Raw genomic sequence first — 23,930 nt, forward strand, 5'->3', positions numbered from 1 at the left:
AGAATTTGAAAAAAGAAAATGCTAATAACATCAATTTGTGCTTCAATGTTTATTGTTAGGCTGTTGAGGAAGAAGTCTTGTCTCAAAATCACGTCACTTTTGAATTTAAAAATGATAAACATGAAATGGATCCTTCAGAGTCAAGTCCAGGTAAGCAGTCAGGCAGGCTCTGACATGTTTACTCTGGTTTAATGCTCTCTAGTTCAGTTCTTCATGTAAGATTTTCTCAGTCCAATATGCAATTGTTTTTCTATGTAAATTAATTGTTACTTACTTTACATTTATATTTTACATATTGATCATCTTTCTGTGTTTTTGCTTTTAGGATTTGTGCCTTTTACCAGTGAAAGTAAACTTGTGGCAGTTAAAGGACCAGTACCATGCCAGATTTCACTAAATTGTGAGAAAGCAACATTACCTGTTGCGTTCACTTCTCCTGCAACTCACTTTAAGCCTATTATTTTGCAACAAGATGCAAATGCAACAAAGTTAGTATATTCTAAAACAGAATAAGTTAAAGATTAAATGTCATTGCTAAATCTATTTGAATTTTCCTTTAAAAATTCTTTGTTTGTTTTTTTTTTTCAGAGATGTTCCAACACCAGTTTCTGACCAATTCAAGAAAGAGACAAGGAAAGAAAAACATATGAACAACAACAAATCAGGGTATGTAGAAGACTCCAAAAGCTGTGATATTGAGGATACAGGTGTAGTTGAAACTGTTCCTGAAACACCTGAGTGTGACTTACAAGTTCCAAGCCACTCATTCCAGATGTCTTCAGAAGAGCAAAACTCAGGCAATATGTTTGCTTCGACAGTTACATTACCATCACCATCTGATTCCTCACATGCTCTACAAGAAAAGAGCTTTTTATCTGAAGATCCCTCCAGCTCTTCAGCTTTTCCTACATCTCCTAATTTTCTTCACATAAATAACATCATTCTCAAACAGGACTCAGAGAAAAGAGTTCTGACATTTGTCCCAGTACATTTGGCTGTATCGGAGCAAATACCAAATAAGCCTCTTCGCTCAAGAATTGCTTATGATTGCTATCACAGTTTGCCAGTGCTACTTTCAAGTACTATTGCAAGTTATAAAATGAGCATGCAAGCAGAAAATGATGCCTCCCTTTGCAATGTGCAAAGTCATGAGACTGCTAATACAGAGAACCACTTTGATAAAAGCAGCCCAGTTACTCAAACCAGCTGCCAAGAAACTGAGTGTGCTACCAGCATAGACAGTTTTTTCACTGAACAAGAAGACACATCATGTACTTCAGTGAGTAAAGACAGCTGTAATTTCTTTGATGATGAAGTCCTGCCCCATCAGAACACAACAAATGACACTTTACTCCAGGAAGTGATTCATCTTATACAAGAGGAGTTTGCATTTGATGGTTATTTAGAGAATGGAGCTGAAGTTTTTGATATGGGTATGTGCATTTTCTTCTGTATGTTATTATCATTGATTTGTAAGAATATTGCTATTAATTTTTTTTCCTCTTTTGTTTGTTTCTGTTCTTTTTATTTTAAACAAGGTAACTTCATTTTAAACTTAAAGGAAATTAAGTTTGGTATGTTCTCTGATAGAATTTGTGAGAAGTTTTGTGACCTCTACTGGGATGAAAAGTTACTCGAGAATCTCTATCAGGTAGTAAATGGAGGAAGATCTTCACATTTATGGTAGGTGTTCTTCAACTTTGACCTGCTTACATTTGAATTTAATGCTTTTATCCCTACTTCATAGAAGCAGGAAAGAATATACGTTTTTTCTTCAGGTGTGTGTGCTGATCTCCTGCAAACTGTTCATTTCACAGTTTGAGGGTTTTCAAAGCTTTCTCCATGGCAAATAATGCCTAATGGTTCAGTCAAAAATAGTTTCTCCTTCTTTTCTGTAACTCCATCTTAGGATATCTGAGTCATGGAAACCCAATTCTGATCAATTATAACCATTGATGGAGAGCTTCATAGTCCTGTTAGAAGGAGACTGTTTAATCAGAAGTATATTGTTCTTACTGTTCAGTTTGTTTATTCTGTTTGGTATTAGTTCTGTATACATCATGTGTTCTAATCACACCCAAGAAAGAGGAAATTAATTTAGCTTTGCTAGAAATATTTTGTTTAACTGGTTTAATTTGACTCAGTGTTTTAAAAGTAGCCTGTTAAGTGACAGAAACCAACTAAATTTATTTCTTATTAGTCTTATTTAATTTTCAATGACATATGTATCTACCTGAAAAAGAATTTTAAATTCTTGTTTTACTGCAGCCTCCAAATGTAGCACAGTTTTGTAAAAGTGTCTTGCTGAAGACTGTTAAAAAATGTAACCAATTTATGTCAAAGTTAATTTGGGGGTTTTTGGAACTAGAAATTTCAAGTTTTGACAAAGAAACTTAGTAGATACAGTTTAGAAAAACTTCATTGTTGAAAGATGTGTAATCCTTACAGCAAATTTCAGGGATAATAGATTATGACCTCCAAATACCCAACCTTGGTATACTGGCCTACTTCCCATTTCAGTTGGGATTTTTAAGGAGATATTGAAAATTGGTTGGAAGTTAGGCCCTTAGTTCCCCAAAGTTCAGATATGGTAGGAGACACCTGAGCTGTTGCAGCTGAATTACTGAGATATATGGAGGGTTATCCTGTATATGAACTGTTGTTACAAAGTGGCTTTTGACAGTGAGAGATCATAATTTATTATCCAGAGAAAAATGCAGGTCTAGCTTTCACATCACATGCAGGGCCTGTCTTAAAATATCTCTCAGACACTGCTTGCTGAACATTAGTTTGACAAATACTACAGCAGTTTTTCAGTGTTAGCTTTCTTTGATTTAAGATTATGATTCTAACTAGGGATGACTTAGTCAGTTTTATCCAGAGGTTGAATCCTGAGTGAAAAACCCACTACTTGCAGCCTGTAGTTATGCCTTCTGTCTGTGTGTGCTCTGATCCTTCTGTTGAAGTTTTGCCAAATGCTGTACAGGAAAATCTCTATCTTACTGTGCTTGAATAGCCATTTGAACTTTTTTTTTTTCTCATAAAATAACAACTGCAGCTGAACATGAAAACTTTAGGAATTAGATAAATGCTATGAAACTTTTTATGTGCATGATAGAGTCACTTGTAAGATCTTATTTTACTGATGTAAATATAAAAGTATAGGAAATATTAATTTTTCCTAGTCTCCTTGTATTTTCAGCATAACTGAGGCAGATGAAGCAAAATGCAACAATATGTTCCAAGATGTGAAGAAATCTGAAAGCTGTTTGGCAAGCAGTGATCAGACAGAGGGTGAGAAGGGACTTCATGTTTCTAGATCTTTGTGAGTGCTGGGAATCTATCAGTGTCAGAAGCTTTGAGACACTTTGCTTGTGTCCTCAGGAAAGCACTCTGCTATGACAGTTACTGACATTTTCACTGAATCTGAACATTATCAATGCCTTAAGGACATAAGTGTCTTTTATATAAAGCTTACATATGACCCAGTGTTATTTTGTGGGATGTCATTAACTTACTTTCATTTAAACAGATGTCTCTGTTGAAAACCCTAAGGATGGCAACTGCTGCGTGTGGTTTTCTTGTGTTTGAGTAGATATTTTAGTGTCTACTATATGAGTGGATTGTTTATTTATACTTCTTCAGTTTGGGTTTTACATTTCTCCTGACACACTTTGTGATTGAAAGTTTACAAAATATCTATCTTTCAGTAACTGAACTCAAACCGAGCTGGGACTGGTGAATCCTAATATTATAACAAAACTATTACCCTTTCTAGGCATAGTGCATTGATGGACAGCTTCTATTTGGTTGCTGTTTTACCAGTGTGAGGTTTTTTCAAGATAGTTCATCCAAATTTCAGCATTTAAACTTGGTTACTTCTCTGTTTTGAGCAAAGTGAAAATAGCTGTACTTTACAGAAGGGCTTATACACTTGTATTGTTCATTTTTATAGCAAAACCTAAATTTGCAATTTTTCACTTGGCTGCTATTGTTCAATATTACAGTTTTGCATTTTGTCTCAGAATGATTGCAAATGTAGAGCCAGACTTTACCATGGAGTGTGTGATTTTCTTGCACCAGGAAATAAGCTTTGTTTGACTCCAGGGTGGCATATCTGAGCCCTGGAGGGTTACTCAAGTGAAAAGGCAGACTTCTGGCAGGTATAAATGCTCCTGTCAACATTATACTGACCTTTGACTGTCACCTCAGTCCCTGAAGGCTGGTAGTAGATGCTACAACTGAAAAAATGTCCCATTATAACTCAATGGATTGAGTCCTGTAGGAGTAGAAAGTTTAATATCTATTGGCTATATCAAGTATTCTTGCCCTTTCTGTATGGAATAAAAGCTTCAAGACTTACTTACAGATGCAAAAAAACCTCAAAAGCTAAACATTTTACTAATGTGTGCTTAGGTCTGACATATTTAACTTCTGGTTTAAAGTTTCTCAGTGTTGTTTAAATGCTTCTTGCATATGCATGGAAAATATTTTGTGCTTTTCAGAAATTTATTGTTAAACTATTGCTTGATAGTTCTGAAATGTTTTTAACCTTTATCATTTTACAATCTGTAGTTGAGAAAAAAAATGTAAAGTCACAATAAGCATCTAAACCCACTAGGTAGTCTCATAATAGTGTTTTGTATGTGTCATGTTTAAGCTCAATAAAGCATGCATTACAGCACATGACCATTATTTATTTTCCCCTATACACCTTCTTTAGGAAAAGGGGAAGCAGACTTCGATGTGAAGGCTGAGCTTGTGGTAAAAACATCATTAGTTGAAATGGATTTTGATGAGTCACCTTTGGATGATATCAAAAAAGAATTGACTCTGCAGAGTACAATCCCCATAGCAAAAGAGCAACAATATTTGCAAAGCAATGGCTGTGGTCCAGGCTTTGCAGAAGAAAATGTAAGTTCAGAGGAACAGGCCATGATAAAGACAGCCGGAAACACCTACCTGGCATCTTCCAATCTACCTGACTTTTGTGGCTGTAGTCCTGGTTGGAGCAGTGCATTTTATGGAGCTGAATGTTTTGATTCAGAAGTTCATAGTTACTTGAAAAACCTTGGAAAGCAGAAATCAAGTGAGTCACAAAATATAGATGCTAAAAAAGTGGTGAGTACATTGATTTTAAATCCTTAAGTTACATCTTGCTGGTTAAAAGTGTGATAAAATGTGTTCTGTTATAGTGAATCAAAACACCATTTCATTTCTAATATTGACTCTTCAGCAGTTTAAAATTCTCAGGATTTGTCGTGTCTTGGTGATAAACCACAGGAGAGGTGTAGTATTCCAAAATAAAGCACGCTGACACAAATGTGCAATCACCAATCTACAACCCATTTTCTGCTCCTAAAGTTGACTGGAAAAGCACTGTCTGCCCTTTGCACCAACCCCATGGTGGTGATACTGTAGGAAAGAGCTAAGAATGACTGCGACTGCAGCACATCACAGACATAGAGCTTTATAAAAAGTTTTTATACTCTAGACCTACCTTAATTGGAAAATGTTGTGAAATAGGGAATTTGCCTTTGATTTCATTGCTACTCACCATTGCTACTCTTGCAAATCCCCAGATTTTTTAGGGGACAAACTACTTTGTCCCTGGATTCCAAATGGTCATTCCTTCTGATTCCCTTTCTGCTTACATAGTCTCTTAATCACCTTGATTTTGTTTTAATTGACGAAGCAAAAGCAGACCTTGAAGTAAAAGCAAGCAGCTTCCAATTAGAATCTGGGTAACAGCTTTCCTGTGCTTTCCCTGTTCTCTAAGCAATGCCTCTGTAGGAGTACCTCTTGTAAAAATCTGAGGGGCTATTATGACTCTGTGCTAATGAACTGTGTTGTTAAACCTTTTGAGCTTTTCTGAAAAACAGTGACAGGTTTTTCTTAAGCTCAAATTAATTTCTAGCAAGGCCATCCCATTAAAGCTAACCTATTTACCAATCTGTTAGCTCTGAGCTGTGTGTTTTCTGATCACTCTGCTTGTGGGAGTTTGCTGCATTCCGTGAACTTACTGCATTTAAGATGCTATTTCATGTAACTGGGTCACTGGTAGTTAACTTAGGACCCAAGTGCAAAAGTCACCTCTTTTATAAAGCACAACATACATCATGTTTGTTTTTTCATAATAAATGAGAAGCTGAACTCAAAGTGGATGGCCCATTTTTACTGGCTGGTAATTTAATGAAACCTTTGATATGCAAACAATTATAAATGTAAATGTTTGCTTTTAAATGTATATATTTTGAGGGGCCTGACATACTTTAATTTCTACTCATTGCTTAAGTTACATAATTCTATAGAAATTTAGTTTCATTTTTCCAATTTTGTGAAATACATAAATAGAAAATATGAAAGTTGAACTTTGAAATGTACATGTCCTTTATTTCTAGAGCATCTCTCTTGTCTGCCTTCTGACCTGGTTGTATAATATAATGTAATTATACTTCTTTAAAAGCCATTGATTTCAGTCAGATTTTCAGTTCTTGCTACAAATATAGGTCAGCTGTTTAACGTGTTTCTAGGGTCTGCACTAAATTCAGAACAAACAAATTTTAATTCTGGATTACTTCTGATTTTAGGTTTTAAAAATACTCTTGAAAACAACAAGATAAGTGCAATTATAACTAAAGGCATATTTATGTGTACAAATTCAAACAAACTTCCACACAGTCTGATCATACACAAACCTGCTCCAGGTCTTAACTTGTAGAACTGTGACATCACTAATTCTTTTCTGGGAACAGGTAACTCCTGCTGTATCTTGCCTGTAAACACAGATGTGAAAGGTAGTTGTTCATTGTTAATAACATATTCTTGTCTCTTTGGATGTTCTTTTTTCCTCATACAAAATAATTCTCTTCTAAAACTTTACTTTCTTACCACAACTGCCTTCTGCTTAGAATTCTGAACAGAATCCTATTTCTTTTTAAATAGGAACTAGAACAATTACTAATGATGGAGACAAAAAATTACAGAAAGACCATAAAGTTTTACCAGAAACTATTGCAGAAAGAAAGAAGAAGCAAAGGTAAGATTACAGCAACTTGCCAGTAATAAAATGGCTGCATGGTGCTTTTAAGGACCTGCTCTGGAAATCTGAATCATTGATGTTCATATGCCATGTATTTTAAATCTAAAGGTCCTGAAATGAAATCTATGTTGCCCAAACTGAGAGGACAGCTACAGGAGATGAAATCAAAAGTGCAGTTTCTTGAACTGGTAAAGAAATATGTGCAGGCAAGTCAGACTTTATTTCACTTGTGCTTCATTTGTCATTTCATTACTGCGTCCGTGTAACTGGCTGCTCAGATCACTATATGAAATTTGAAATGGTTTGTGTCGAACTGCCAAATTAAGACCCAAAAGAATTATTAAAGGTAATTGCTACTAGTATTGCTTAAAAAGAAAAAAAAATTAATTGTATGAAATGCAATTTGTCTTTAAATTGATTGGATTTTGTGTGACTTTACCTCTCTAACTTCTTGTTTTATCATGGCCTTGCTTCTTTGAGCAGATGATGTATGCCGAGCAGTGGGGTGTGGAATCCTATGTGCTGCCTAAAGTCATTCACAATGGGAAAGCTGAGACCATGGACATGGCACCCATGGATGAATCATCATTGTTGCTTTACTATAACACAGAGAAACACCATTGTAACAATCAAAATGGAGTGAGAGTTCTGCAGGCCGGTACACCACTTGGTTTAATGGCTTATTTATATTCTAGGTATAATATATTTTACACATAAATTGGGAGTGGGTTGAAGCATAGTTGCTAAATCAGGAAAAACTTGTTTCTGTGCTGAATCCTAGTTACTCAACATTTAATAAATTCTCCTCTCTTCTATCAAGTTTGTGTTGTTTCTGTGAACAGTCATTTACAGAAATGGAGATGAAAATGTCAAAAGATCAGCTGGCTTTCATTAAAAGTATTTGATAATAAATAAAAAACTAGCAATTTTAAACTTTTTAATCTTTGACTTACTTGAGGCTTGCTCTGATAGTTGCCATGGAATCAAGACTTTAAGTTACTGCCAGCAGTACAGCAATTCTTCAGATAATCATATAATCATATAATTTGGTAATTCTTATTACTAAGGTCTGGATATGAAAATGTTCAGGTTCATTTCTACAGATTATTGCCCCAATAATCAGTCCTTGGCACTGATCAAGATGCAGGCTTATCTCAGGGTTTAAATAGGGACAGAGGTGTCCTTCAGCTCTGGTGAGGGCAGTGTTGTTTTAAGGTACCTAAGCGGTAATAGTGTGAAAGATGGAAATTGCCAGAGGCTCCATCAGACTTGTGGCACTCTAGAGGGAGCAACTTCCTCCCAGCTACTTCTCCCAGTTCATCCTGACTCTTGAGACCCAGTTACATTGAGTGCTACTTTTCCTGGTAGTGAGTATTTTGCACAAAGTGAAGGAAATGTTTTAGAATTGGACTCTCCACATTTATCAAACCCAATTTCCATGGTCAGCTGTAAGCCAATAGGGAGAAAAGACAATTAACCTGTGTTAAGACCTTGAGAGTGTGTGTGTATAAAAAAATAAAATGCCCTCGTTTTTAATGTGTATAATAAGTGTATTCTGCTGTTAAAGTAACTACTTCTCTAATTAGAGCTACAGGGAATATTTTCTTGCTTAATGTATCTACTTCTTATGCTCTTATTATAATAAAAATGCTTTAAAGCAGCATCAAGTTAGATGATTAAAAAAAAAAGAAAATGTAATATGTTCTTCCATACTATTTAGATTGCAACTTGCCTTAATAATAGAAATGTCAAAGTGGTTATTCACAAGATTGAAAGTAGAGAAACTCTTTATGAAACAAATTATGCTTTCTGGGTTGGCAATCACAGTACTTGATGTGTAAAAATAATTTTTGAAAGAACCAAGGTTTTATGAAGAGCTTGAGAATTTAAAATGCCTATTCTTGATATTTTGAGGATTTTTTTGCTGTTGCTGTACTTGAATGCAAGTTGAAGATGTGTTCTGGCTTGTCTGAAGTTTTTCTTGTGCTTTACAGAAATGCCTTTTTAGAAGGTTATGTACAGCAGTTTCTTTACACATTTCGCTATTTCTGCACACAAGAAGAATTTTTGCAGTTTCTTCTTGATAGAATCAACAGCACTTTATCCAGGTACAGTAAATTCTCACAAACAACATTATTGAAGCACAATTGATTTTCCTCCTGTAGCTGTTCCTCAAAAGTCCTACTTAATTTTAATTAATTTTTAAGTTTGTTTTTGTAAGATTCTCTTAACAAGTGAGAGCAAAATGGGAGCAAGAGCTGCATCTGACAATGTGCTTACTTATCAGTTCTGCTTCTCACTTTTACCAGTGATCCACTAACGGCTTGTAATTACAACCTCAGCTTTGTTTCCATAGAGCCATGGATTCTAGAGACATGAAAATTAAGAATTTAAGACACTACACTAAATACCAAATAAAACTTGTGGGTTTTGTCAGTGCTTATTTTTCAATTGGAATCGGATATCAATTTTGGTGCAATAAGTTTCTTTTTCTTCTCACCAGTTCAAGCCTGGATCCTTCCACGTCCCTTACCAAAATATGTAACCGCAGTTTCTACATCCTGCAGGCATGGATTGAAGACTGTTACAGTGTAGACTTTGCAACAAATACTGATCTTCTGGGTACCCTAAAAGAATTTATTTCTTCCAAGGTAATTCAAAATTTCAGTAGATCCTTTAAGAAAAAAAATGAAGTCAGTTATTGGATATGTAACATAGTTATTACAAAAAGCTGCCCTAAGTACAGTTAAATAAAAGAAAATAATGCTGTATTTGACAGCTATAATCAGTATGTCTGGTTTTGAACAGGTAAGACTCTTACAACTGTATTGCAACTTGCTTATAATTTCTGGGCAATTGAGTTCTGTGTTCTGTTAGCCTATTTTGCATTCCCAGGTTGCTTCATTGAATGGCTACGGGGAGCGTTTGTTGTCGCTGCTCGAGAACGCCTCTGCCAGGAAAAGTGGCAGTGCTGATCTGTGCTCTGGTGTGGACAAATGTAAAGAGGAAAGTGAGGAAAGCAGAAAAACATTACATTCCCTATGTAAAAAGCTCTCAGAAGATGTTTCCAGAAAGGTGTGTCTTTTTATCAGACTGCAGTGTATGGAGCACATTTCCATATATTATGTTTTGACAAAAACAGAAGTGTGCAACTTAGAGTCTAGAACTACTTAGTAAGAATTATGTACCTGCAGTTTAAATTTTCTTTTGAAAGTATGTAAGATTCAGACAGTTCTGTAACCATGACAATAATCTTAAGTTTTAACTCTTGACAGCTGTTTCATTAATCACAGATCAGATAATCAAAATTTTGAGAGTAGAATTCTTCATTCTTGACACTAGCATGTGATTCATAGTTATTAGGAAACCTTTGCCCCCTTGTCAACCATTAATGCTTTTTATTAGGCATCTTTTTAAGACTATAAATACAAGAAAACAGCAGGAGCTATGAGGTTCCCTGCTAGAACTTCAAAGCTTGTAGCAAGAACTTGTCTGAACTTTTGTCTGTATTTACTATTTTATTGTATTCTACAGCCCCAGAAACCAGAACATACTGCAGGCTTTTCCCAAAAACAGATCTCTTTACACAGTGATCAAAATAACATGTGGAAGTCAAATGTATCAATAATTTGCAAGCTGAATTAAACATCAGCCTCGTGATAAAGGTGCACAATTCCATGGGTATACTGGTAATTCAGCCAAGAAAGGGCAAACAGAGTAGAGGAACGTGGACTTTTTTTACTGTCACTATAATGATAATGGACAATGGAAGAAGGGAAAAGAATGAAAAAACAAGTGTTTCTTGGAAAGGGATGCTTGATTCTAAGCAAAAGGAAGGAAAATATTTTATGGCAGCAAGCTTGAATACACAGAGGTTTGTTTTAAATACTGATTGTTGATTGAGATCTGGCAGCCTCCTGCTTAGACTCATTCATTGTGCATACTATATTAGCTTAAAATAGCAGTGTTGAGTAAGCCAATTTGTTCTGGGCTAAGCTTGAAGGTTAGTTGAAGAGTTTTGCATGCACAAAGGTGTTTCTCTTAACACTTTCTTGAAAGTTACATCAAGGGGAGACTTAGTGTTTGTTTTAGAGAAGTTGTAACCTTACATTTATTTTTTCTACAGAACTTCTACTGGAAGCTATCCAAAGGGATGGGACCAATTGCACAGTATCAGAGAGAGCGACTGCCCATAGGTTCAGCAGTTTTGCCAAAGCCCTGCTGCAGCAGTTTCACAGAAGAATCCTCAGTCTCCTTAGCCAGAGCTGATGAAGTGGGACCAGTTTTCTTGTTTGAGTGCAGTGCCCAGCAGCTTTGTTGGCAGCTGACTCTACTGCAACAGGTACAAAGGTCTAGGCTTATTTGGAGGTACAAATAATCTCTATCTTCTTACTCCTTCTCTTCTTTCTTTATCATTTCCCAACCTTGTTTCAAGCTTATTTCATACTATTTTATAAGACTTTGAATTAAAACTTTTCTCTTAAATCTCTACAGTGAAATTTAGAATATCTAATGCTATTCTTAGACTCTGATCCCTCTCATAATTCATGCAGGTGGGGGGGAGGAGGACCATACTCTGTCATTTTTATCCTCAGGCATTTTAAAAGAACTGCTAGAACTAACAGCAGATATATCTTGTTTTTTTTTTTTTATTTTTATTTAGGAAGTATTTAATAAATGTCATCCAGTACACTTCCTTAATTCCAGAGCACTTGGTGTTAAAGACAAATGTGTTGCTGTGCCAAAGTAAGTTGCTTGTTTTAACTACACTTTGATTCTGTTGATGCACAATAACTTGGAGTGTTACACTTTTAATACAGCCGAAAACAGAGAAACAATTGAAATACTTAATATTTTTTTTACAGACTAGGTAGCCTTATTTAATTGCAGGAGATTTCATATGTTATACAGGTATGTACCTATGCACACGCATTTATGTGAAAGGCCACATTTCCCAGGTGATTTCTTTGAAATCTGAAGTGAGTTGAGGCTAAAAGTTCTTATTGCTAAGAATTTGTATTGGGAGTTGCTTGGAAGTTTCATTTTTGGCAGGGAAAATGTGTTGTGGGTTGTGATGTCAATCTGTGGTCATTAATGTGTGTGTGTATATAAAATCTCAAGGACATTTGCAATCTTACAGAATAGCTGAGGTTGGAAGGGACCTCTCAAGATACGTAGTCCAACCACCCTGCTGAGGGCAAGGTCAGCTGGACCAGGTTGCCCAGGGTTATGTGCAGTTGGGTTTTGAAGGTGGATGGAGACTCCACAGCTTCTCTGTACAATGCTCCTTCTGTATGTTAGGGAGATGAATTTTTGGTATTCAGAGATAGATACACAGGAATTTTCCTATAGTTACTGGAGTGATTACCAACCTAGTTAAATTATTTGCTCATCAGTAATTAATGTTTTCATCCAACCACATAGACCTAATTATTTTTATGATGGTCTGCTTCTTACATACTCAGTGGATTCAGTTTGCTTCTAATTAGTAGTTGTTAATTGCACTACTTATGGTAGATTTTTGCTTCTAAGGGTAGGGAATGAGCATCTAAAGCAACTCAGGTTGTTCAATGGCTAAGATTAGATCACCTGGTTTATACAGATTTTGGAGTTCAGTCATGGAAATCAACATGTGTGGTGCCACTTGATACCAGGTTGAATTTCTTATGTGGCTGCAGTTCTTGAGTTTGGGTTTCTGGCTGTTATTTTGTGTCAGATTGGCTGAGGTTTTATTATGCACTAATGAAAGTGGTGAAAGTGTTTTTATGTACAGAAATGTATTCTGTATATGCTTTTTTTATCAGATATACTTACCTTGTAATTATAAGGAAGAAAAAGTAGCATGGCTTGCTACATATGTCATGAAGTATAAAATCAAGATATCAAGCAATGCAAAATTATTTTAAATGGTTAGAAGTTGACATCTTCACAATCAAGATTTTCTTTTAAAATCCAATGTCAGCCAGAATTATTTTTGCCCTTTTTTTTTTTCTGTATTTTCCTTAGGGCAGTTTCTGCTGAGACAGTTTCCCTTAAAGTCTGTAATCTCTTTCTGTCGAAGTGCATACAAGACCAGTACCTTCTGCAGTTATTGAAAAATGCAGACAGTATCAGCACCTGGGTTGCTGCTGAAATTGTAACATGTCACACAACTAAGGTTTGTCATTGTTTATTGTACTATTAACTACAAAAGAGTTACGTATTTGTCATTATCTATGACTTGTTATGTAGCAAACCTGCAAGAAATAGTCAGAAATACACCTGTGAGTGGGCAGTTAACATTTTGGTTTGTTATCACAAACCAAATTGTCTTGGATGCTTTCTAGTACCAGGTGTCAAAATCTAACAGAATGTAAGAAATGGATTGTCTGAAGGGAGTACAGGTCAAACTTTCTTCAAGGACACCTGAGTGACAGGAAGGGATAAACTGTGTGAAGGGAAATGTTATTACAGTCAGCCATTTTGATAACAAATTGAAAAGGAAATACCTCTTCTTCCTTCTCATTTAATTTCATTATGTAGATTTACTATGTATATTATATATATCTTCATTTTTTTCCAGCGGCAGGTGAGCTTGTTATCAAAATTTCTTCTTATAGCAAAATGCTGCTATGAACAAAGAAATTTTGCTACTGCAATGCAAATCCTAGCAGGCTTGGAAAATCTTATTGTACGACAGTTGCCAGTAAGTTGGGACTCTGTTCTCTCACCATTTTGCTTAATATAATCTTGTTCCAATATAGACATTAATGTGAAAAAAATATATCTATTCTGTTTTATTGTAAGGCCTGGAAAATTCTACCTGCAAAAATAGCTGAGATAATGGAGGAGCTCAAGGCTGTTGAGGTATAGTATAAAGTTCTTAATTACATCTTTGGGGTTGGAGAAGGTGCAAGATCTGCTTAAATGGGTGTCTCTGCAGGGTGGAAACCATAATTATTACTTTTAATTGTGAGTTTAATTTGATTGAAGGTTTTTTACTCTTAATCCAAGAGTTTACATAAATTTTAATCTTTGTATTTATTTAACATGTGTCCTGTGTGACAAATCAAAATTTCAAAAGCAAGCTAAAACATTAGATATGCTACACTGCGTTAGAAGATTTCTGCAGAAACTTTGCAGCTGTAATGTGTTTTGAAAAATCTGAAGTGCCTATTTTATTATAGGCATTCTTTTATTGCTCTGTACAATTTTGAAACATAGTGAGATTTTAAAATGCAGTTTTGCCTGTGATTTAGAACAATGGAAATTATGTATGAAATACTTTTGATTAAAGTTACTTTATTTGTGTACTTTAAAAAGTTTGCCACCAGATGAATTCATAGTGTTGTCTTCAACTTCAGTGCCAGAAATTAATATTCATGGCAAATAAATAGATAGTGTTAAGTACATGGAGAATTTGTAAAACCTTCCCCAAGACTTAATGTGAGATTAATCTGTGTGCATTTTTTAACTAGGTGTTTTTAAAAAGTGACAGCTTATGTCTGATGGAAGGAGACAGGTTCAAAACTCTTCCAACAATTCCATCAGCCCATGTTTTGGCTATGCATGTCCAGCAACTTGAAACTGGAGGATTCACAATGACAAATGGAGCTCACAAGTGGACTAAACTTAGGTAATTATTTTAATCATGTGCATTTATCACCCATGTTTTTTGTTATTGTCTAATGAGATAATGAGAGCTAATGCAGCATTTCACAATTAACAGTTCAAATAGTTTCATTTGTTTAGACATGTAACCAGAGGTATATATACAATAGAATAAAATTTCCTTTAAAGTTTGTTTTTTGGTTTATGCTTTTGTTTTTATCATCAGCAAAACAAACTAATCTTTTTTACCATATTCTCTTACAAGAAATATTGCAAAAGTTGTGAGCCAAGTTCATGCCTTTCAAGAGAATCCTTATACATACGCACCAGATTTCAAGCTGCAGTCTTACCTCAGACAAAGAATAACTCGTTTTAAAGATGCAGACATTTCTGCCTTGGCAGCTGACAACTGTGCCAACTTCCATCAGATACCAGCAGAAAAACATTCTCGAAAAATTCAGGACACCCTGCGCAGGATGAAAGCAACATTTCACTAATGATTTATGTTTCACCTGTTCTATTCTGGGTCTAGACTGTAAAACTGGATTAAGTTGGCTTCAACTACTGGACCTACTTCCAAGAAAATACTTAAGTGAAGCGACATAAGATACTTTCTCAAGTTGAAATTATTTTATTTTATAACATGGAATTATAAAATGCTGACTAATGAAGTTTGAATCACTGGCAACTGAATGGCAGATCAAAAGAATAAAAAGGGAGATAAAGAGAGTGTAGATGAAAAGGCTTATTAATTTTGTTACTCTTCTTTAGCATAAATAATTAATTAGCCTGAAAACCGATATCTAAAAAATACTGTGGAAAAAAGTTGAAATTCCAGCTTCTGTTGCCAAGTTGGCCTAGGAGAGTTCAAAATATAGTTCATTAAATGTTGAATCTATTTTTATACAAACACAGTACACTTATATCCTGTCACATTGTGCATATAATTCAGAAACACAGATCCTCTGCTATTCATTAACTGTTGGTGTGTCTTGCTTTTATGTTGTGTATCATAAAAACTGTAACTGACATAAATAATTGGCTGTCTATTTCTCCTACCAAGGAAGGAGAGGAATGCTATCATTCAACTTTTTTTTTAGTTTGATTTTAAAGTCATCAGACTAACCTGTTTCCAAATGAAAATAAGATCTGAATGTAAGTATTACCAATTTGTTGCTCTGCTTCTGCACTCCTGGCATTGTGAAGACAGTAAATGTGAAATTGCTCTTTTCATCTGTATTTGGCATGAGTCACTTTGCCAATTTATGTCTGTCTGCACGTTTGAGTATGGCTTTTGCTCCTGAGGTTTTTTTTGTAGATCACAGTGCTCCCGCAGCGTCCAGTAGAAGATAACCATGTGAAATGTGGATCTGCAACTTGTAAAACTGTGGTGCTAACCTACTCATAGAGCTTATACTTACAAGAGCTTCTAAATGGCCATGAAATGCATTGCTATTGCTAGAAAATTTGTTGAGCTACCCAGGTTTATGCAGGGCCAGAATGTTAAGGCTAAAAATTAGTTTAAAATACAAGTATTTCTACCAGAGGGAGCACTGGTAGTGTTGAATGAGAAGTAGGGAAGGGTAAGAAACACTTAAGTACTGTTCTGAAACTGATTTGCTTGGAACTGTGTTAAAAAAAATTAAAAATAAAATGTTTTGAGAGAAGTGAAGGGCAGATATGAAGTCAGTATCTCATCAAGTGTTAATGATGGAGAAGGATAATGATGTAAGAAATGGGAGCATGTACATGTCTGGTGTTTTGCACTTGTACTGTTGTGTTTGACAGAAATGCATGTGCACATGCTAAACTGTAGCTTTCTCAATGTATAAGAGGAAGGCTTCTCCTTTTCTTTGTCAGTAACAGCAATATTACATCTCAACCCTCTCTCATCTTCCTCAGTAAAAATATGGTGTGTCCATACTTTCCTTTAAATACTCAGTTACTTTTTCTTACTAATACAATACTACTAACTTTGGGCTCTTATTGGTTTAAACACTGAAGAACTCAGTCCTCAACAAGGTTTTCTTGCTTTTGTCCTACTTTTAATATGATTTATTTTCTTTACCATATGTAGGTTTAACATGTCATTAATTATAGTATTCTGACTTGCCCTTAGGGAAGTAAATCATGTTGCTATTCCTCTAAAGATTGTCAAATGTGAAAAAATTTCATATTTACCTCCTACCTTTATGATTTAAGAATGTTAATACTAGCATTATCTTCAGACATATATTTCACATATTTTATCTGTATGCATTTATTTTAAATAACTGGTTTTGTCAGTAGTTATTTGATGTTTTGTCAATTAAAAATTACCATTCACTTAAACCCACACCTTGCCTTTAAACAACAGTAAAATTTTGAGTAGCATAAGTTTTACTAATGTAAAATACTCCACAAGACTTGCTAATCACATGATCTTAATAAATTCATTTTATACAGTTACCAGTCAGACTTTTGAAATTGCTTTTGTGAATTTTCTTATCATTTCTATTTTGCACTCATGAGGATTAGCTCATGTATTTCTTAGCTCTGTGTTACTAATCTAGAAAATATTGTTTATTCTATGACAATAACTGGTGCTACACAAGTTTTTAAAAATCAGCTCATGTCTTCTGTAAGTACTTCAGCATATCAAACCTTATATTGGTATTAATGCATAGTACTGAGTTATGGTACTACTTTGGGGTGTTTCCACCAATCAGGCATTTCAGATTTTGTGTTTAGGTACCACCCCACCCCACAACAACAACAGCAGCAACAAATATTAATAGCTAATGAAAAAACTTCACATTTTGAATTTCTACTTAAAAATTCCTGTAGCAAGCAAGTTTGAAGAAACTTTTAATGTGGCTGGTTTTAATCCATCAATGAATGACAACAACTCTGCAAAATAGATCTCGTATGCTGTCATATGTGATAAAGTTCATAAACAGTAACAGTAGTCAATTATTCACCTAAGTAGCAAAATCACAGGATAATCAACTGCACAGTCAGAGAGTAGGATTGTTGGGTTTTCTGGGGAAAAGGGAAGAAGTTTGGGTTTTCTGGGGAAGAAGTTGTCTTCAAGATATCTCCTAGTTCTCATTTTCTTGATGCAAAGAAGTGAAAGGGCAAAGGACTTGAAAATACAAGGTGGAAAAGAGCAGATGATTCCTGAGATGAGAGTACAGATGTACAGACATGAGCAGAGTAACTTTTCTTCATGAAGGTAAACTACAGGTCAAAGGTTGGATAATTCTGTTAAAGACCATTGTTGGGATTAAAAAATCCCCCAAAATTAGTTCATTTAAATAAAAAATAATGGACTGACACCTAGAGAAAGATGTGAAGAACACACTAGAGTGCCCAACAATTGTGTTTTGATGTTAATCCACTAAGCTGATGAAATACTGAATATCCTAGGCTGCATCTTAAAATGTGAGGATGATGTCTTTGGAAATGTCACCTATGGTCTCTCATTTATTGTTTCTCCAGACCAGGGGATGTGTTGAAGTACACTGTGCTCACATCCCTGCCCACACCAACTCCTTATCTCTCTGATGACAGCCTGGATATGAGCTGCTCTGACTCAGCATGAGCACACTTCAGATACAGCTTTGTGTATACAAGCTAGTGCTGAAACCGTAGGGAGTATTCTTACTGTTTAAGATTTTACAGTGTTTTCTAGATAAACTGTTAAAAATCTGCATGTGGAAAACAATCAAGATGAAAGTGACCATGGAACAACAGAGTTCATGATTCAAAGGACACAAAGAGATGAAAGAAGCAGAATAATAACACTAGACTTCAAAAAAGCAAACTTCAACAAATTCAAGGAATTCAATTGAGATCCTGGGGATGGAGTTAAAGCACAAAGAAAAGTTCAAGAGAGCTGAGAGTTTCTAAGAAGAGTTTCTAAGAAGCATTTCTAAGGCTGTATTTAAGTATAACAACAGTCTATCCAAATGCAAAGGAAAGAAAACTCAGAGAGAACTGTGGCTGCATTAGGGGCTCATCAATTACATGAAAAAAAAAATAGAAAAAGAATACTGGGGGAAAAAATAGAAACAAGACAGCTACATTATCAAGAACAAATATAAAAGACCGGCACAGCAGGTTAGGAACAAAGCTAGACAGAAAGAAAAATTTTATCAGCAAGTGAAAAGCAAAACAGTAAAAATGGATTTTTAAATATCTTTCTATTATACAATAAGAGCTCTCTGCTTACCAGAAGAGATAAGTATCAGATGGTACAAAAGCCTGGAGTGCTTGCTGTTCCACTGCCTGCACTCTAAACAATGCCTGTCATAATCAAAGTTAACCAGGAATGCAGGTCAGAGGCTATCAAGCTAATTAATGTATCATTACATTAATTTCTGATAAAAGTTGTTCTATAATAATAATAATAAGGAAAATTGAAATAATCTTGGAATTATGGTATTTTTGGTTGAGGAAGAATAAGTGAGTTCCCAGAGAACCAGAAAATAATACTACTTTTTAAAAATGGGCAAGACCACAGGCATGAGTGGAAAGGCAAGGTAAAGAAAATGACAGAAAATCAGCCAGGAAAACTTTGACACTAGAAGAGTTACTGAAAAAGCTGTCTGAAAATCTGCAAACATGGAGACTAATTGAAAAGACTGACATGTTTTTGTCTATGAAGTAACTTTTAAATGACTTAATCGTGAAGGTAACTGTCCCAAGAGATAAAAACAGCATGTTGTACATTGAAGTCAATGAATGCTTTGACAACAGCTCCTCCTGGCCTCATTATATATTTCATTGCTCAGATTCAGATGATGGGCCTCTAAGGTGAATACACAGTTGATTTATACATCATTTCAAAGGGTAATTAACATGCTTGTTGAATTGTGAAAGTGAATTGACTGGGGTTAGGACTATGCAGATGTTATGAGTGAAAAGCAGGTGCAGATCCCTCGGGGACAAGACACAAAATAAGTGAGAGCATTGGCTCTATCAAAAGTGTAGCATTCCCACAGTGGGAATCCTGGAGCAGCAATCAAACCAGGACCCAAGGCACTGGAGCCCTGCTCAGGAGTGAAGCTCCAGGGAAAGTGCTGTGGGGTGAGTAAAGAAATCTGTGCTAATTAACATTTCATACATATGCAATGTCCTGTTTTGCTCATTAGCTGCCCCACGTAGTGCAGGTGCTGCTCTTTGAATCCCAAGATCTGCAGCTGGCCTTCACCCTGGCACCCCTGCAGATGGGGGAAGCAAACTATTCTGCCTTACAGTAATGAGGTAAAACATGCTCGGTGCACAACACACCCAGGTGGTGAGAAGGGAACTGTCACAGTAACAAGAGAAGCCCTGCTTGGGACTCTGCATACTCTGATGAGGGAGGCAAACTGTCCAGGATTACCATAAAGCACTCTTCTCCCAACCTACACTCTATGGAACATGTAGGAATGTCTGTGAATTTTACTGCTCAAATATAAGGTGGGATGGAAAGCACACTTATACAACATACAAGCTTAGAACTCCCAAGAACTGTTATCATGTGATAACAGCTTAAATTTCAGCTTCAAGTCTTATGGTTTTGAAGGATAAATATTAAATGAAAAATAACTACAGAGCTTCAGTAAAAATCTCTGGGGACCATAACACATCACAAGCTGAATATGAATCCATGTGTACAGTTTGTAAAAAGAAAAGAAGAAGGTGGGGGGAGAAGACCTGAGGTGTACTGCGCAAGAGCTGCACATGACAGAAGGTAATTATTTTGCTCTGTTTGGCAATAGAGAAGCATCAGCAGGAATACTTTACCATTTGGACACTGCAGCTAGGATACATACAGCCAAAATGAGAGAGAGTAGAGGACCATGATAAGTATATATTTAGAGTCATAGACTGAGAAAGACCAAAAGAATTTGACTTAGATAGACAAGATTGGATTGAGCAGACCTATGAATGTGAAATGTTGCTGTAAAAAATTTTAGTAGCTGCAGGGGTTTTTGAGGTGCTTTTTTTGTGTTCTGTGAAGCTTAAGCACTTAATTTTGAAACACGGCTGATTTTATTTCAGTTTTTACATAGGAAAGCTTCCTGTGAAGCACTGGAATTGGTTACTCATCTGTAACACACCTGTGATATCTGCTTTCCTGTGAATTTTTAAGAACAAGTGAGATAAAACTCTGTCATAAGTGCCCAGACCTCCTTGTTCCTGTGAAGGAAGGGACTCAGTAGGGATCTTCAGTAAAGTAAATTGGGCACTAATTCAAATACTTACCTGCAATCAGGGAATTATGTTAATTTTATTAATAATTTAATTGTATTCCAGTCAGTTCCATTTTCAGGGGTTTATTTGCATTCTTCCACTGATGCATACCAAAAGTAGGTGTTGCTGTGGGATGAGTTGCTAGAACTGATGTCAGAGATGTTCTAGAGGGATGCGGAATTTCCTTTCTATACCTATGCTAATGCAGTGGAAAAGTGACTTGCTGCTAAAAGCAGCAGCAGGGGCAGTAGAGGCCAAGCCTGCCGTGCACTGTCTGTGTGCAGGGTGAGTCCTCTCAGCTGCCAGGACCTGAGTGGCCACCCCGGGAGAGTCCCTGGGTACATGTGGCACTCAGGGACGTGCTTCAGTGCTGAACTTGGATTAAGGGCTAGACTCGCTGGTCTTAGAGGTTTTCTCCAACCTGAAAGATTCTCTGATTCTGTCACTGCCTCAGCTAATCTTCTAGCACTTCCCTTTCCTTTCTGTAGCAGCTTTCTGGCTGCGAGGTCTCTCCATAACCAGGAGATGGCACACGAGGCCCTCGGCAGCGTTTTAGGTGTTGCTGCTGCACCGGGAGCAAAGGGAGACTGAAAAACGATCGGCTGTTCAGATGTCTGCCCAAACCTTGCTATTAGAAACATGCAAACACGAAATTGCAGGGGGTTTTTAATATTCCATTTGTAAAATGAACATGTATTCATAGTCAGCGTTCAGCTGTTCCCTTTAATCTTTTAGAGAACCTGCACACACATCGTCATAGTCTTAAATGCTGTTTACCTTCTATCCATGTGTAATACACTCATTTCTGTAAAACCCGGCACAAGAATTACACTGCACTGTCTGGAGGAAACGTAAACATCGAATTGCAGGTTACAGGGCAGTGTGAAGCATCTTAACGTAACTACATTCCTGAGCCCAGCTTTCCCCTTATCAGTAAAGCAAGGGAATGTCAGGACATGTCTGTGCTCCCTGTTTGGCATAAGTGAAGGCAGACGTACAGTGTCATTTATGCTCTGTTGCTACAGTTACATGTCCTGCCAAAATTCTTGTCTTCTTCAGGCAATAGTAACATTTGCAGGATACTTGATGGAAGTGACTGGAATAAGGGAAATTGGAAGAAATGGTGTATAGTGGGGAATACAGATGAAGGGGAGAAATAACTAAAAATGTGAAACGGAGAAGAGCCTTGAAGTCAGGAAAAAAAAAAAAAAAAAAACAAAAAAAAGGTAAAGGTTATTTTCATTTAATTTGAACAGACTGGTTTTAGAGCAATACAAGGACTTGATTTATTTTAAATGTAAGTTAGAGGGGAAGGAAGAGACAGTAAAACATTTACACTGCTGAGACCAATGCATTTCAAAGCAGCATTGTATGGCACAGACCACGATGGGCACAGAGCTGATAGATGTCCCAGGGCTGCCAGCTGTGATTGGTCATTCCCCTGCTGGCTGACTCATCATGCTCAAATGCTAACTCTGGAATCAAAGGGGGAAATGATTCATTCTTTAATAGCCGAAATTGAAAAGTTACTTTCAAGAATAATAAATGCTTTGGTCAGTATAATTTCTTTCATATTCTTTCCAAATTTCTTATTTAGAGAGTAAGCCTCTCAGTTTTGAAAAGATTGCAAGGTGTCTAAGTGTGTCTAATTGTTTTTAAAGTATAATTTCTAGTCTAAAGATAATTAAATCAACTACAGATTTCTGAGCAGTTTCATTTGAGCAGTGTCCATAGAGATCTCCCTCTGGCAATATGATGGCAATGAGTGCTGAAGTAGGATTTACATTCCTGAAACTTGGATGGTTTTCCAGCTAGAATAGTTTGTCTAATAATAAATAAACAAAAGACTCTGCTTCTGTAACAAGAGCAGTACATGTTCTAAATGTGGTCCTGCTTCATACTGAATTTTACTTGTTTTTAATAAACTTAAATTTGAGTAAGGAGCCACTAAAACAAGTATTTTCTCTATTAATATTTGCAGCATGTCTCTGCAGAATATATATATTTTTAAAACATTTCACTGATTCTTTTTAGCTGCTGGTGGCAGCCTTGTGTTAAGGAGCAATGGGAGCTCTTGGCATTTTGAGTGCTATGTTGATTTAGATCAATTCAAAACATGATGAGACATTAAATTTTCATATGTGCATTGTCGCTATGTTTATACCAGGCCCTCGTGGTATTTATGCACATATGGTCTTTAAATGCCTTGTGGAAAAATAGCTCTTATTTTGTCAAAGAGGAAAGATAATGATAATAATTGATAATTAAGCGATTGGTTGGAGGCCATTTGTAATGCTTTTAAGTCCTAAATAGTGATTACTCAGAAATGGAATGTTTGGATAAGCTCACCAGGGCAAAGACTGTGTAAACTGCATAGCAGATGCCAGCAGCCCTGTTTGCCTGGGCGGAGCTTCATAGGGAATCTGCATGTGCACAGGTGAGCACACAGAAATCTGCATGTGCACAGGTGAACACAGAAATCTGCATGTGCACAGGTGAGCACACGGCCCCTGTGTGGCATGAACAGCCTGGCTTTTACTCTTTGAGTTGCATCACCTCCTAGCTACTCCTAAGAACCACAAATTCCCTCTGCTCTGGTCTCACATGGGAAAGGGTGCCCTGCTGGTACACGATGACAGTCCCTTCCTGAGCCCTTGTGTACCCACAGCAGCAAGGCCAAGTGGTGGTGGCTCTCCGTGGTCCCAGAGGGGAACCGAGGCTGTCACACCCTCAGCTGCTCCCTTCAGTCCTCCACAGCTCCAACAGCAAGGGGACATCTCAGCACAATCCTGCCCCTGCACAGCTCCAATAGAGAGGGGACATCTCAGCACAATCCTGCCCCTGCACAGCTCCAATAGAGAGGGGACATCTCAGCACAATCCTGCCCCTGCACAGCTCCAATAGAGAGGGGACATCTCAGCACAGTCCTGCCCCCCTGCAGGGCTCTGAGCTGGCTTACTGGGGCACAGCTGAGCTTTGGGCTGCAATTAATTCTCAAAGGCTGAGATGTAATCCCAAAGTATTTCTATTTATTATCCATTATCCAATATTTCTAAATATTATCAACTGTCTTGTA

At 36.5% G+C, this 23,930-nt stretch overlaps 1 protein-coding gene across 2 annotated transcripts in view; it reads left to right on the forward strand.

Annotated features, from left to right (window-relative positions):
• KNDC1 (kinase non-catalytic C-lobe domain containing 1) overlaps positions 1 to 17,036 on the forward strand; it is a 56,799-nt gene extending 39,763 nt beyond the window's left edge. For both annotated transcript variants that reach the window (XM_059477107.1, XM_059477108.1), the window contains exons 12-30: positions 60 to 150; positions 326 to 488; positions 589 to 1,433; positions 1,539 to 1,683; positions 3,203 to 3,294; positions 4,724 to 5,121; positions 6,946 to 7,039; positions 7,151 to 7,248; positions 7,526 to 7,737; positions 9,037 to 9,150; positions 9,546 to 9,693; positions 9,938 to 10,117; positions 11,169 to 11,384; positions 11,706 to 11,788; positions 13,049 to 13,199; positions 13,605 to 13,727; positions 13,829 to 13,888; positions 14,500 to 14,657; positions 14,898 to 17,036. In XM_059477107.1, the coding sequence (XP_059333090.1) occupies positions 60 to 150; positions 326 to 488; positions 589 to 1,433; positions 1,539 to 1,683; positions 3,203 to 3,294; positions 4,724 to 5,121; positions 6,946 to 7,039; positions 7,151 to 7,248; positions 7,526 to 7,737; positions 9,037 to 9,150; positions 9,546 to 9,693; positions 9,938 to 10,117; positions 11,169 to 11,384; positions 11,706 to 11,788; positions 13,049 to 13,199; positions 13,605 to 13,727; positions 13,829 to 13,888; positions 14,500 to 14,657; positions 14,898 to 15,129 (3,603 nt within the window). In that variant the 3' untranslated portion in view covers positions 15,130 to 17,036. The remainder of the gene's footprint in view (positions 1 to 59; positions 151 to 325; positions 489 to 588; positions 1,434 to 1,538; positions 1,684 to 3,202; positions 3,295 to 4,723; positions 5,122 to 6,945; positions 7,040 to 7,150; positions 7,249 to 7,525; positions 7,738 to 9,036; positions 9,151 to 9,545; positions 9,694 to 9,937; positions 10,118 to 11,168; positions 11,385 to 11,705; positions 11,789 to 13,048; positions 13,200 to 13,604; positions 13,728 to 13,828; positions 13,889 to 14,499; positions 14,658 to 14,897) is intronic.
• The last annotated feature ends 6,894 nt before the right edge of the window (positions 17,037 to 23,930 follow it).

This window comes from Ammospiza nelsoni, chromosome 8 (genome assembly GCF_027579445.1).
Source record: "Ammospiza nelsoni isolate bAmmNel1 chromosome 8, bAmmNel1.pri, whole genome shotgun sequence".
NCBI classification, from domain to species: Eukaryota; Metazoa; Chordata; class Aves; order Passeriformes; family Passerellidae; genus Ammospiza; species Ammospiza nelsoni.